The sequence below is a fragment of the Rattus rattus genome, chromosome 1 (assembly GCF_011064425.1).
Source record: "Rattus rattus isolate New Zealand chromosome 1, Rrattus_CSIRO_v1, whole genome shotgun sequence".
NCBI classification, from domain to species: Eukaryota; Metazoa; Chordata; class Mammalia; order Rodentia; family Muridae; genus Rattus; species Rattus rattus.
The window spans coordinates 246,043,782-246,057,871 of NC_046154.1; the positions used below are offsets into that span (position 1 = coordinate 246,043,782).

The window sequence follows — 14,090 nt, forward strand, 5'->3', positions numbered from 1 at the left end:
AAAAAACCCTTCAAGGTAGGCAGGAAGCTAGGTCTGAAGACTAGCTGTCTGTTGTTCTTCGGCCCAAGTACTCAAGAAATCAACTATCTAGATAAAAGTCATTAGCCAGGCCTCTTTTTATTCTCAAATCAAGAATTAAGGAATATGACTAAAGATACAGGTAATATGACATTACAGTGTGAATTATTCTGTGGTGACAGACTAGATGGCTAGGTGGCAATGAAATATAAAGTGGAAGAGATCCATCCAATGTTTGTGTCTTGAACATCACTGGGGTTCTGTACTATGGCAAACATTCCTATTGCCTTCGCAGGCCAAGCCTACCCTGGTCCCTGTGCAGAGCGATGAGTACACAGCCCTTGTCCCTGTAGAACTACAGAAGTCCAGCGGGAGAGACAGATAATAAGCACATGTGGTTATTCTATGTTTTTAAACACAAACTCTGGAGAGGAGCAGAATGTGGCTCTGAGAAGGACAGTGGCTGGCAGTAGGCAGGAACTTGAAGGATAAGAATAGAGAAATCCTATGAGAGGAGGAGGAATATCAGGGTGCTTGATGTATATATGCTAGATAAGATCCTATTCTTTACCATTAACCTTTGAGGAGACAAGGCTCACAATGCACAGTTCATCTGAGACAGCCTCACCACCGGATGTACACACCTAGGCCAGAAGGCTGTGAGTGGGGTGGTGGAAATCACTTCAAGCTCAAGTCACCCAGGAAGCTGTCCCAGGAAGCCTTTTCTGGGGTTTCTGTCTGATTCCATAGGGCAGGCAGGAAGCTAGTCATGATCTTGACTCATCTGTAGCTTATGGGTTCCAGCAGGTTAAAACTGTTGTCATAGTTGCCCTCTTTACTCATGTGACTTGGCAGGATCTGGGCTAGAGCCATTATGTGAATGCACCAACTCCAGCCAAAGATGCTGAAGGGTCCAGGAAGCAAATTAACAAAGGGAATGTGCCATCTTCTTCTACATGTAAACATGTCTGCCTATGGAAATCTGTTAAATTTAGACATTAGCTTGCAAGGTAAATAATACTTATAAAAGCATCTTTCCTGCAAAGACAGCTAGATTTAGGTAAAAAGTTACATTGAGTTCCACAAAAGTTCCAAAAAACTTACAGGCTTCTTGAAGGAACTTCTCTCTCACGCTGTCCGAAGTACAGTTTTTACATGTTTTGATTGCAACAGCCAAAGCTGGATTCTCCTGTGTTAGGGAAATGACAAAATCACTCATACATGCAAAAGTATTCCCTATTAGTCAACACACACACACACACACACACACACACACACACACAGTTTTATAACTGTGGACTTGTGGAGTTAAGAATATTCCGTATGAAATCCCAGAGTAAAATGGACACACATGTGAAATGCCACAGGCCAGTCACTTATACACGTACCAGATGCTGAGCGTGTGCAATATGGTAGGTGCTGTTCTAGGGTCATGGGGCACACTAGTGAACAACCTGCTTTTAAAGGTTGGCTGGCATTCCAGTGCAAAACACCAATGATAAAGTCAGTTATTTTACAATATATTAGAACAGCATTTTAGAAGACAGGAGAGTAGATCAGGCAGGACATGGAAGACAAAGGGGTGCCAGCTGCATGAGGAACACTTCACTGAACAGATGAGAGGAAGACAAGCTCTTAAGAAGAGGGAGCTAGTCATAGTGAAGTGGGGAAGTTACATGCTATTGAAGAAATGGTGAACATGGTAGCTCAAAGGATTTGGGAATGGGGGTGATGTAGCAAGACTGTAACAGCAGAGTGTGTAAAGGGGAACCTAGGAGCCAAAAAAGGGGGAGGGTGCATTTCTAGGCCAAAATAAAGACTTGGTCTTCATTTCAGGAGGATGAGAGCTTGAGTGTAGTCAGAGCAGTTGAACCCATTCTCCAGGGTAGTCTCAACTTAGCAGCAATCCTCCTGCAGCAGCCTTTCCAATACTGAGATTTTAAGCATGAGCCACCATGCCTAACCGAACCTGTAGCTCTGACCATTTGGGTTTGGAAGGGGCACTCTAGCTCCATCTGCTGCTGAGAGATGATGTAGAAAGCAAAGTCAAGCATGGAGAGTGGTATAGGTGCCTACTGCTGGAACCTTGGCAACAAATTATGGTTGCCTAGGCAGTGAGCAGCAGTGGAGGTGGGAGGAGGGCTGGACATGTGGATTTTTTTCTCTAGGTTTGGCGAAGGTGTCTCTTGGTGTCCTAGGAGAGAGTGAATCCAGATTTTGACCAGAGGAACTAATAATGTGGAAGGAGAAACGAGAAGCTGAAGGTCTCTAAATGAAGAGCAAGGACATTGTTGAGACAGCTGGGGCACCAGAGGTTAGGACAGTCTGATCCTTGGGACAGCGCATCATGGGAAAGACAGGAGGGTCAGGACTATGCTTTGCAGCTCCACAGCAATGAAAAGTCAGAGAAAGAAGGGGAAATGGTGAAGGACACTAGGAAGGTCTGAGACACGAACAGGAGAGAACTCAAGAAAATGTGTACTTCTAAAAGCCAGAGCCAGTTTTCGACAAGTTCAAAGGATGAAGCTTAAAAGATAAAAGGAGGGCTGGAGAGATGGCTCAGTGGTTAAGAGCACTGCCTGCTCTTCCAAAGGTCCTGAGTTTAAATCCCAGCACCCACATGTGGCTCACAAGCATATGTAATGGGGTCTGATGCCCTCTTCTGATGTGTCTGAAAACAGCTATAGTGTACTCACATAAAATAAAGAAATCAACCTTTTTTTTTTTTTTTGCACCCCCACCAAAGATAAAAGGAACATTCTGTGGTTTTGAAAGAATCAAGGGCACAGTATGGATGAACAAGGGCAGACATTATATTTGTCAAAACCATTATTCACCTTCCTTTATCGTATGCCTCATATATTCTGTCACTAAGCAAAGAAGAAAAGAGGAGGAAAGTGAAGTGTAGCAGTCAGGGCTTTACAGAGGCTTGGTAAATGTCAAGTCACCCCACTCCCACTGTTTCTATGCCTAACTCCTGACCTTGCCCTATGAAGTATGGATTAGTAACCCGGGCAGAGGCACACCTAAGGGTAAAGGGTATAATGCTATTATGAATCCCTCTTGGACTTCTTCCATAACTCTTTTCTTCCTGTATGAAGAGAACTGTGCTCTCTGGTCTCCTATGGAGCTGTGTGATCTGTGTTTGGTTTTCTCCGCCAAACATTTCTGAACATTTCTGTGTTCTGTGGGTTTCCCATTGGACTATGCTATGTTCCTCTCGAGAATGTACTACTGGACCTAGGTCCTGCATACTAAGCATGAGTCAAAGAAGGAGCAATAGATGTTAGAAGGCATAGTAGGTGACAGACCATGCTGTCTGTCAAGAAGCAGTTACTTAAAAAGTGAATCACGGCAATTCAGAGTCACCACAATCACCAGTCACAAGCAGCAAGGACTAGACTTAAAGACAGCTGAGGAAAAAAGATCACTTCAAGCCTTCTCAGTGTTGGACCATCAGGATTCAGCCCCAGGTTCATTACTCTCAAACACTTTATGTCACTGACATGCTAACTGGCACCTCTTGTCCTTACTTCCCTGTTAGCCCACATTCACAGAGTGGAGCTACTCACTTCTGGAGTCCACTTGCAGACACAAAGTTATTTTTATGGTAGCATGATCCAAACGGAACTTTACACAGTACACCTGAGAATGATTTTATATACAATTTCATGAGGCAATGAGATATGTGAACCAATATTTTTCTGGATGTTTTTGTGAGGTTGTTTTTGAAGGACAAGGTTTCACTTTGCTATGTGACTAGGCTGTCTTGATCTTACAATTCCCCTGCTCAGCTTCCTAAGTCTGGCTCATCAATGAGTTAACATTCATGTTGTGAGTTGTCCTTTCCAATATGTGAGTCTCACCCAGAAGACTCTCACAAAGAGATGGGAACTGAGATACTGTCTTCTGGCCTGAAACTGACTACTCTCACTTTGCTTTTGGACTTTGGACAACATCATCAGATGTTCAGAGTTTGCTAACCTGGGGTCTTGGAACTTGCTGGCTTCCATCACCGCAGAAGCCAATTCCTCAACTCTATACAGGCCTTATTCTCTGCCTCTAGAAGACTGCCAAAGCTGTGTGTTCCATAGTATTCTCTATCTCTGAAATGAAACCATAGTCATAGCTGTTTAAAGAAGACATCTTGATGAAGCTTTAAACTTGTTTCCCTTACTCTTATATCCAACAGTTTAGGGGCAGGTCTTACTGTTCTTATACTCAACACACATCCCACTGAAGTTGTTCTCTAGAGGACCCCAGGTAGAATAGCCACTGCTGCCTTGCTACAACACCCTCTGCCACAACTCTGCAAAAAGCAGGAAGACATTAAAATGCAAAATGGATCTCCTCATAATGCCTCTCTCTGCCTCCCCGCCCTCTGTGTGTGTGTGTGTGTGTGTGTGTGTGTGTGTGTGTGTGTGTGTCCCCTGCCATCTCTCCAGCCCCAGCCCCATTTGCTACACTCGAATGTCTTTCCTGTTATGAAAGACATTAGAAAGGGATCTCAAAGAAGGTGGTTTCTGCTATTGTTGCAAGGATGATAAATACCAGACTGAGAATATAGGATTGTTATATTTAAGATAGATTCTTTTTTTTTAAAAGGGGGAGCATATGGAAGGAGTTTACCAATATTGCTGTGTGGACCAGATGAATAACAAGTCTGGGAATTTATTTATCAGGAGTTGTTATTTAAAAAAAAAAAAAAAAAAAGCAGCCAACTGATTTGGTAACGGAAACCCATGAGCCCCTTTCCTGTCGTCAGGCAGAGCTACGTCTAGGCTTAGATCTTCTACCAATTAAGACTCAAGCTTCCTTCTGCTGTATTTTGGCCTCAAAAGGCAGAGTTAAGACAATGAAAATAAATACAGATATAGTTTTCTTGGAACTGAAAAAAGATAGCAGGAAAAATGAATAATGTATTGTCCAATTAAGAGTTGTGTGAGAATTCTGACTGCTTGTGAGAAAACTACAAGAAAACAAATTAAGTCTTGTGACCTCTGTTTCTTGAAAACACAGACTTTTTCTTTGAATGTGTTTTTGTGCTGCTCCCAGGTGTGACCGACAGAAGTGAATTCGTTTCAGCTGTTGTCATTTATATGCCTCTATGGGAAAACATGGTTTTGCTATGTGTGGCTTGTCCTTGTGACCGAACACTTTACTCATGTGATTTTTAACTCTCAAGAGTATATATTGTTTGATGCTCTGAATAAAGTTGGCTACTGCATGAGACTTTAGTCTGCCTCATTTTTAGGCCCAGCTCTCCCACCAACACCAACTAGAGTGGTAAACACTATCTTATGTAATTTCATTTAAAAACAGGAAAAAGAAATCACAATCGGATCTTCCACTTCCAATTGCATGGCAGCACAAGCGGGGAGCTTCCCTTATGTCTAGGTAAAGTGTATGAAAAAGGGTAGCAATGGAAGCTCAGTGAAAAAGCATTATCTCAAGTGTTCACACCAAGGACGTCACAAGAGCCAATTTTCTGTGCTGTTATCATGACCATCTCTGTGCATCTATCAAAATTCCATTTTTAAAAGTTTCTTCAATAAATATATATTGTAATTCTAAAGCACAAATTTAAATATCATCAACCTAAAAATAAAAGAGACAAAATGCAGGGCACTAGTGAAGATACAGAAATCTTGAGTAGGAGGAATGTAACATGAAGAGTGCTTTGGAAAACTGATTGTCAAAAAGCTAAGCATAGCTACTATACAAGGAAGTTCCGCATATCAATGTTCACAGCAGAACTTAATAATCAAGAAGTAGAAACATCCTAGATATTCAATAAGTGGATAGTAGACAAATGGTGTCTGAAGTGATGGTTCACTGGTTAATAAGACCTGCTGCTTTTCCAGAGGACTTAGCTTCCATTCCCAGCATCCACATGTCAGTTCAACGCTGTCTGTAATTTCAGTTCTTGGGGACTCAACACCCTCTTTTGACCTCCTTAGACATCAGTAAAGTACATGGTAGATATATATACACGAAGGCAAAACGCTCATACACATAAAATGAATTATTTTAAAAAGGATGCATGAAAGGTGGTACATGTATGCAAATGAATATTAAAAGGCAATGAAGAGGGGTTGGGGATTTAGCTCAGTGGTAGAGCGCTTGCCTAGCAAGTGCAAGGCCCTGGGTTCGGTCCTCAGCTCCGGAAAAAACAAAAACAACAACAACAACAACAAAAAAGGCAATGAAGGAGAAGAAGATTGCACACTATATCATTCCATTTATATGAAATATTCTCAGCAGGGAAACTGAGAGGCAGAAAGGAGACAAGTGGCTGCCAGAAGCTTGGAAGGGAGATGTAGCATGAATTATATCTGTTGATAGGTATCAAGTTTATTACGTGAAGAAAGAGTTTACCACTGACTGTGGTAAACTGCTGCACAATTCTGTAAACACTACCTTTATATACTTAAACAGTCCAAAAACAGTCTTGATTTCTGGTAGTGGTAAGGACTTACTGGGCTCAGGTACACGCCTTGATGTACATCTCCAAACTGGCCTTCTCCAATACAGCGTCCAAGTTCTATTCTTTCTCTCTGAATCTCATAATCCCTGGCTGCAAAATATGGCCCACATATAAATAAACTGGCACAGAATTCCAAATGTGGGTATAGTACAATAGATACACTTATCTAATTACCATTCATGAATACATTTTCATTTGCAGCATTATCAACATAAAGATGTTTGAACAGAGTGGAAACCTCTTAAACATTATTTTAAAGACTATTAGTACTCAGGTATGGTACCCGCAGAACTACCAAACAGCGAGTGTGACTGATAGCAGTTTTTTTTTTTTTTTAAAGCCCATTTTGTGCTTAGAAATCTCTAATTTATTTGGTTATCTGATAACTTTCTAAATAATTGCTCTAAATACTGCATTATATGCATAATTAATAATCACTATTGGTTTAGGTATTAATATATGAAGGCTCTAAAATTATTTAAAGCAATTATTTTTTAAATAACTGCAATTTCTAAGTATAGAAGCAACATTCAACTTTTTGAGTAAACTAGATTTTGAAAGTTTAAGAGTTTTCCACATCATTATAATCCTATCTCTAGATTATTTAAGGAGCTAAAAGAGTTTAAAGAGGTAGTTTCTAGAAATGAATTTCAAAATTAGATGACTTTGAATTGAATATACCTGCACAAGCATCTCAGAGTATGTGCTCCAAATAAGACATTAGGTCATGAGTCACACGGAGTTATTTAGCAGGCTGTTGAGGCACATGGAATTAAAGTACCTACTAGGAACCCAGAAAAACCAGCTCTAGTTGGATTAGCTCTTCAGTCTTAGGCTACTTCAAGCATGAGACTCATCCATGCCTACCCTGCATATGTTCCTCTCTGCTGTCACCAACACAACAGCAAGAGCTAAGATTCCTGGTCAGAAAACCAAACCAGACAGATCGCCCCCAAGAAGTTTTATACAGCGGTTTTCCTTCCTCTTTAAAATCCATTTAGCCAGTAATTCCACTGATTTAACAGTATGAGTAAACCAATGACAAGGCGTTTGAAAACATATTAACTGAAACTGAAACACCCCCATCACTCCATCATGGCAATTGCAAGCAAATGCAGTTATATCAAAGGATCCTGTTACCTTCATCTATTCCATAGCTTTCTGTATTGCAATTAAGAGAGAGAAAAAAAGTGGGAGACCTTGCTTAGAAATTGCTAATGGCAATTAGATTAACAACAACAAACTTGGAGAGTACATTTCAATATTATTTAATTACTTTAAGCACAAATGAATAAAAAAGAAACTAAACACATGTAACAACCAACCATCTTTGAGTTAACTCAAAGACATTTAAATATATATTCCATAAATTCTGGATAAGAGATGTTTGTATTTCTTAGTCAATTATGGTAAACTCGAGGTGAACTCATTGTCGTAGGTTGCTGTTTGCAGTCCAAACCTGCGTATTGCATCTCCAGTCCTGCACCCAGATGTTAAAGGGACTCTCAAAAGATAGGTGGACATGAGCAGGGAACTATGAGCCTTGGAGGCCTGCCTGTTTTCTCTTTATTTTAGTAATATCTCCCTAATGCATACAGAAAATCCAAATAAGGACACTTTAAAAATATTTCACAAGAGTACAGAGCCTAGTTCTTTTTTGAAATACATGAAATCAGGTCATTTGGACTTCAAGTTAATTTTTAAGGCCGAAATGTAGGGCTTAATTGATTTATACACCAAAGTGAAAATTCAAGGACGTATCCAACTCAATATATAGGGACAATATATTCCCAGACAAGCCTAGGGCATGTAGATTTTCCTCCACCAATACGGTGTACAATCACTGTGGAAAAGGTATGTTGACATTTCCAAGCTGGAAGAGGCCATCAAAGGGCCTCTCAGTGGGCTCCTTGAATAGTGGGCTAGCTTCTGCTAGTGCATAGCAATGAGGATAATTTTACAGAGAAAAGCAAGCCATTCAATGAGTGCATATAACACATTTAAACTAGAAATAATATTTACTCAATGTGAGTATATACATTTAAAATTGAAATAATATTTATTTTCTATCAAGGCAAAATAACCAATGAAGACTACATTATCACAGAACCAGGAAATGGTATGACAAAAATTCTGCAATTAAATGAATAAACTTAGTTTTGGTATCTGAATTTCAAGCTTCTGACTTTAGGGTAGGTGCAAAGACTTCTACCTAAAAGTTAAAAGAACATTTCTGTTAGGTGCTCAAATGACAGATGCACTCTAAAGATTCTCATCGTGAGGAGCATGTAGCCTACTTACTTGAGGGCATGGTGTATGTGTCTTCCTCATCGATGATCTCGGCATAGTCATCTGTCTCTGTTTGGAAGGAAACAAGACAGGTTGGGTGAATTAAAATGCTTGACTGACTAGCCTTCAACATAATTTCAAACAACAGGATTCTGTGCCCCAAACCCACAATGTGCAATGGTCTTCTCAGAATACTAGGATTCAGATCTGGCTCCCAGTTAATTATAAAAAGAAAAGTGCCATTGTGGCCCAACATGTCATCACATATACCTGTTTATCAGAAGACAAACAGGCTAATAATCTTTATGGAAACCAGTAGGATGTTAATTAAGTAATACAAAATTCAAAGGATATGTCTGCTTAGTCCAATGCTCTCCTTCAACTACAGCAAATGCACATTTGAACCACACTGAGGCCTAGTGGGAGTTCCCAAGTGACACAGATATCTTAAAATGGAGTCCAATCCACTCATTTATCCTGCCAGGACAACTCTGAGCTTCTCCTCAAGAACATATAGTAACCCAATTTCTGAGGTCACTATACTGGGGTGATTTATTGCATGTATTCTGGGTAAAAAAAAAAAAAAAAAAAAAAAACACAATCCAAGAATTTATCTTTTGGTGCCTTTTTATCCAGGCAAAAGATCTAGTAAAAAAGGATAAGAACAAACAAGCTGCATGTTAAACTGAGCTACTTCTGAGAGAAGGGGGATATATTCATACTTTCACTAATTCCTTTTGATAAATGCAGCAACTTAACCACCATGTAGGTACTAAGAAAGTTAAAGAACAGTCATAGTGAAAACTGCCACTACTGAGTAATACCAGTGCTGGGAAGGCAGTTAGGTGGATTCTGGTTGATTCCCCCTGGAGAAGACTTCCATCTGCTAAGCCTCTCTGAAAGCTGTAAAAGACCCGCCAAGCTGCTGATGAAGCTCTCAGAGAGCTAGCTTGACACCTACACTGAATCCTTGGGGCTGCAAGTGCTTTCTCTTGTCCACCACTGAAATCAAAAGCACAAAAGTCAAGGAAACTCCAGAAAGCACTCTTTCCAGAGGTGAGGATATTGCCATTGCATGCGCTGCGGCAGGATAACCACTGCCACCAAACCGTTAAAGCGATGGTTCTCAACCTGTTGATCATGGCATCCACAGGTGTCAAACAACAGATATCCTGTTTATCAGATATTCACATTATGCTTCTTAACAGTAGCAATGAAATGATCGTATGACTGGGGGTCACCAAAACATGAAAAACTGTATTAAAGGGTTGCACCATTAGGAAGGTTGAGAACCACTGCTCTAAAGGGAAGAATGCAGTTCTGAATGTGTAGTCAGCACTAAAAAGGATTAAAAATTTAAAAAGAAAAAAATCTGGCTGGGGAAAAACACCATCAACAAATCAACTCTCCTAAATCCTAGATGACAGGTGCATACTCTGTAACATCTTCACGTGTTTATACGCATCGTGTTTATAGAATTAAAGCAAAGCATTTTTCTTATTTAGTATCGGACTCTTTGCAGACCAGGCTGGCCTCGAACTCACAGAGTGCTGGGATTACAGCCACTTTGCTGAACTTAATTTAGTTTTTAAAAATGTTATGGGTATGAACATTTTTGCCTTCATATGTATGTTTGGTGCCCACAGAAGCCAGAAAAAGGCATCAGATCCTGGAGTTGAAGTTACAAATTGTTGTGAGCTGTCATGTAGGTGCTGAGAATCAAACCTGACCTCTATAAGGTCAGTGTTAAACCTCTGAGACACATCTCCAGTCTCTAAAGCAAAATTTTAATGAATCGGAAATGCAACCTTCTCCTCTTGCCTCCTTTACTGGGTTCTCAGTATTTGATACCCTATAGATTGCCAATTAGCCTTTGTGTATGACAGCCAACAAAAGGAATGCTGGAGGCTGGAGGGAGCTGCTCTGTAAAAACCATGACCAGGTGAGGAGTAATCTACTCCAATAGCTGAGCCATGGAAGCAACACGCCACTCAGATTGGTCTTTGCCAATTACTTCCTGTTCATTATGACTTAACCATCACACTGCCCTCTAAACTGAATGCCCCAAAGCCACTGCAGCACAAACTCCTGGGTAGCAGAAGACCACAGCAAGCTCACTCTAAACTGAATCTTCTCAGGGAACTGGAGTCTACTGTCTGGAATGAAGGGTGTGAAACAGAAGATGACACCAAGAGCAGTGACCTCAACTGAGTTTTACTATGTCCTAAAAAATGCTCATGTGGGCTCACAGCTAATTTTGGTTTCTGCTACCATACCTTGCTTCAAAGTATTCCTCAAAGTATTCTTATTCCTTATTCTTAATTTTCTAATGTTGTTAAGTACCATATATTAGTTTACTTCTTTGACACCTATAGGCCACCTCTCCAGAGCAAGAGTCTACGAGAGCAGCATCCCCATGTGCCATTTCTCCTCAGTGTCCTCCGCATCAAGCACGGTGTCTGACACAAATCACACGCTCAGAAGCTATGTGCTAAGCAATGAGGATGAATACACTGTGGTAACACAGTGTATTCCCAGGACTTGAAAAAGTTATGCAGGGTCACACACACAGCAACAGCAGGGCATGCTGTACCTTTCTATCTACCTGCCTATGCCACAGCCATGCCTTCCTGTGTATTAAGAGAGCAGTATGCACCTGTTAGGTTATGATGATAGGAAATGACGTTGACAGGGACTGAAAAATGGCAGGCATTCCTAATGCTACTATACATGAGGACTATCTTAGGACCTGAAGGTAAGTAGTTCCTGTCTGGAGACACTTTCAGTTAGTCTTCCTTTAACTCAAATACATCCAAAACAAGTCCATACTGTGCCCCCAACTCGCCCCAGGACATAACAATCTTGAGTCAATTCAGAGGGCAAAAACTGGAAATCACACACACACACACACACACACACACACACACACACACACACACACACACACACACACAGAGAGAGAGAGAGAGAGAGAGAGAGAGAGAGAGAGAGAGAGAGAGAGAGAGAGAGAGCTAGCGAGGCTAGCTAGCATCAATGGATATCGCCTACATTTCCATTGTTTGTTCACAAAATCCTAAGAAAGGCCCTATACATGCCAGGCATAGTGGCTCACTCCTGAAATCTTAGCACTTGGGAGGTTAAGGCTGTAGGATCGTTCATGATTTTGAGGCTAGCCAGGGCTATAGAGTGATACTTCACCTCAAAACAAAACCCTGAAAACAAAAATTAAAACAGAAAGGATTTGTATACTTTCTAAAAAGTTATTGGAGTTCAATATAAAATCTGATGACTTATGAGAGCTGTATATGTGCTTTATGGATTGATACACACAGAGCACACTATGGAAGAAGCAGAAACCAGGGAAAGTTTGTTATTTTTAGGGAGTGTGGAGGCCAGCCAGAAAATGCCCCCTGATCAATGGCATCACAGGAGCAACACAGAAAGTAAAAAAGGTAAAGTCTTAGAGATCTGGGTCCCAAAATTAAAAAATAAGAAAAAAAGGGGGGGGGAGAGGACCTAAGCCCACATTTTCTACTTGATGTGATTGGAAAAAGGTCCCTGAACTGATAAAGACTGGACAGTGCTGTGACTGTTAACACAGCTCTCAGCAGATCCTTGTTCACATGCACAAACTGAGACAGCTAATGGGTCTCAACATAGCTCACAAATCCTCCGCTCTAAGATGTCATATATCAGCTTTTACTATCTTTCCAAGTATCTGGAATGTTTCAAGGTGTGGTGGCCCATGCCTTTGATTCCAGCACTCAAGAAACAAAGGTAGGAGGATCCTCTCTGAGTTTAAGGCCAGCTTGATCTACATGCTCAGTTCTAGGGTAGCCATAGCTACATTTAAAAACAAAAAACTATACATATATCCATGCACACACGCATGGACATGTACACACACACACACACACACACACACACACACACACACTCACATGTTTGTGTTTGGAACTATACTTGTGAGACCAGATAACCTTCTGCTTTGAGGCTATCGAAATATGTATTTTGGGGCACAATTTTCCTCCAGAGACACTCATAAAAAAGTTCATCAGACCTGTAAACTTAGGGTTGGGGATTTAGCTCAGTGGTAGAGCGCTTGCCTAGCAAGCACAAGGCCCTGGGTTGGGTCCCCAGCTCCGGAAAAAAAAAAAAAAAAAAAAAAAGAAAGAAAGAAAGACCTGTAAACTTGGCAGATAATTTTGAGATCATAGGCCTCTAAGTTCAAGGCTCAATAGTCAGCTATATATGCTTGTTATCCCAGCTATGCCTGAACCTGAAGTGGGAGGACCATTTGGGGCCAACCTGGGCAACACAAGCGATACATTGCCTCAAAAAATAAGGTTAAAAAGGGGGGTAAGAGGAGCCTGGGAATATAGCACAGTTAGTATTCCTAGCATACACAAGGCCCCAAGTTTAGTCACCAGTGCCTCATGAAACTAGGCATAGTGGCACACCATAACCTCAGCATTCAGAAGATGAAGACAGGAGGATCAGAAAGTCAATGTCATCCTCAGTTACATACCAAGTTGGACACCAGCACTGGCTGGACAGCTCTATCTCAAAAACATAATAACTTGGAAAATACAAATAAGTATTATAAAAACAAGAACTTCCAAATATTAGAATATTATTGTGATTTATGTTTTAGGACCACAATATGAAAGGGAAGAAGGTCATAGCTCAGAAATGAGAAACAAGTTTTCATGTTACAGCACAGTAAAAGGAGACAAAGCTACTACTCAAATGGTTGTATCAGAGGGTCACACCCTGGCACGTGTCCCTGGAGCTGCATGATTGGGCTTGTTTGGAGTTTGTGAGGTATGTCCTGGTACAGCATAGAGTCTGTAGAGAAAAGCAATGTACAAAAGCCTGAGCTCAGAATTTCCCTCTGAAACTGAAACTGTGATTCCTGATGCGTTGGGTAGGACACAGCTCTGCCTCTGTCTCTTCCTACCCCTAAGGAGGCTGTCTGTTAGGGCAGGTAGGTGCCCAAAACTCTGACAACTGTTCTCTTGACTGGCTTTCCTGCTGCTCCTGGGGCTTGGAAGGTGGTTTGTGCCTGTGCATGTACCTGTATGTCTGTGCTTTACCACCAAAGCCATCGCAAGGGCTGGCTCATTTAGATAATTCAGGAGGACTAACCACTCTCAGGGTCTTATCCTGCCAGGGTTAACAAACATGTTAAAAAGTCTGTAGAAACCATATGTATACCATCACAAAGAGGGGCATTTTATTCAAAATCTTAACCAACTATGTGACCTAGACCAGTAAGTAGAACACTTTTTCTATA

At 41.0% G+C, this 14,090-nt stretch overlaps 1 protein-coding gene across 7 annotated transcripts in view; it reads right to left on the reverse strand.

Annotated features, from left to right (window-relative positions):
* Positions 1 to 14,090, reverse strand: part of Ptk2 (protein tyrosine kinase 2) — a 202,897-nt gene that overhangs the window by 60,211 nt on the left and 128,596 nt on the right. For 6 of the 7 annotated variants that reach the window (XR_004389457.1, XR_004389458.1, XM_032916487.1 and 3 more), the window contains 4 exons: positions 8,807 to 8,863; positions 7,646 to 7,666; positions 6,498 to 6,595; positions 1,123 to 1,207 (listed from right to left, as the gene is read on the reverse strand). Coding sequence is in view for 5 of the 7 variants with exons in the window: in XM_032916487.1 (XP_032772378.1) it covers positions 1,123 to 1,207; positions 6,498 to 6,595; positions 7,646 to 7,666; positions 8,807 to 8,863 (261 nt within the window). In the remaining 2 variants the exon portion in view is untranslated. The remainder of the gene's footprint in view (positions 1 to 1,122; positions 1,208 to 6,497; positions 6,596 to 7,645; positions 7,667 to 8,806; positions 8,864 to 14,090) is intronic. The other variant, XM_032916480.1, reaches the window with a different exon arrangement.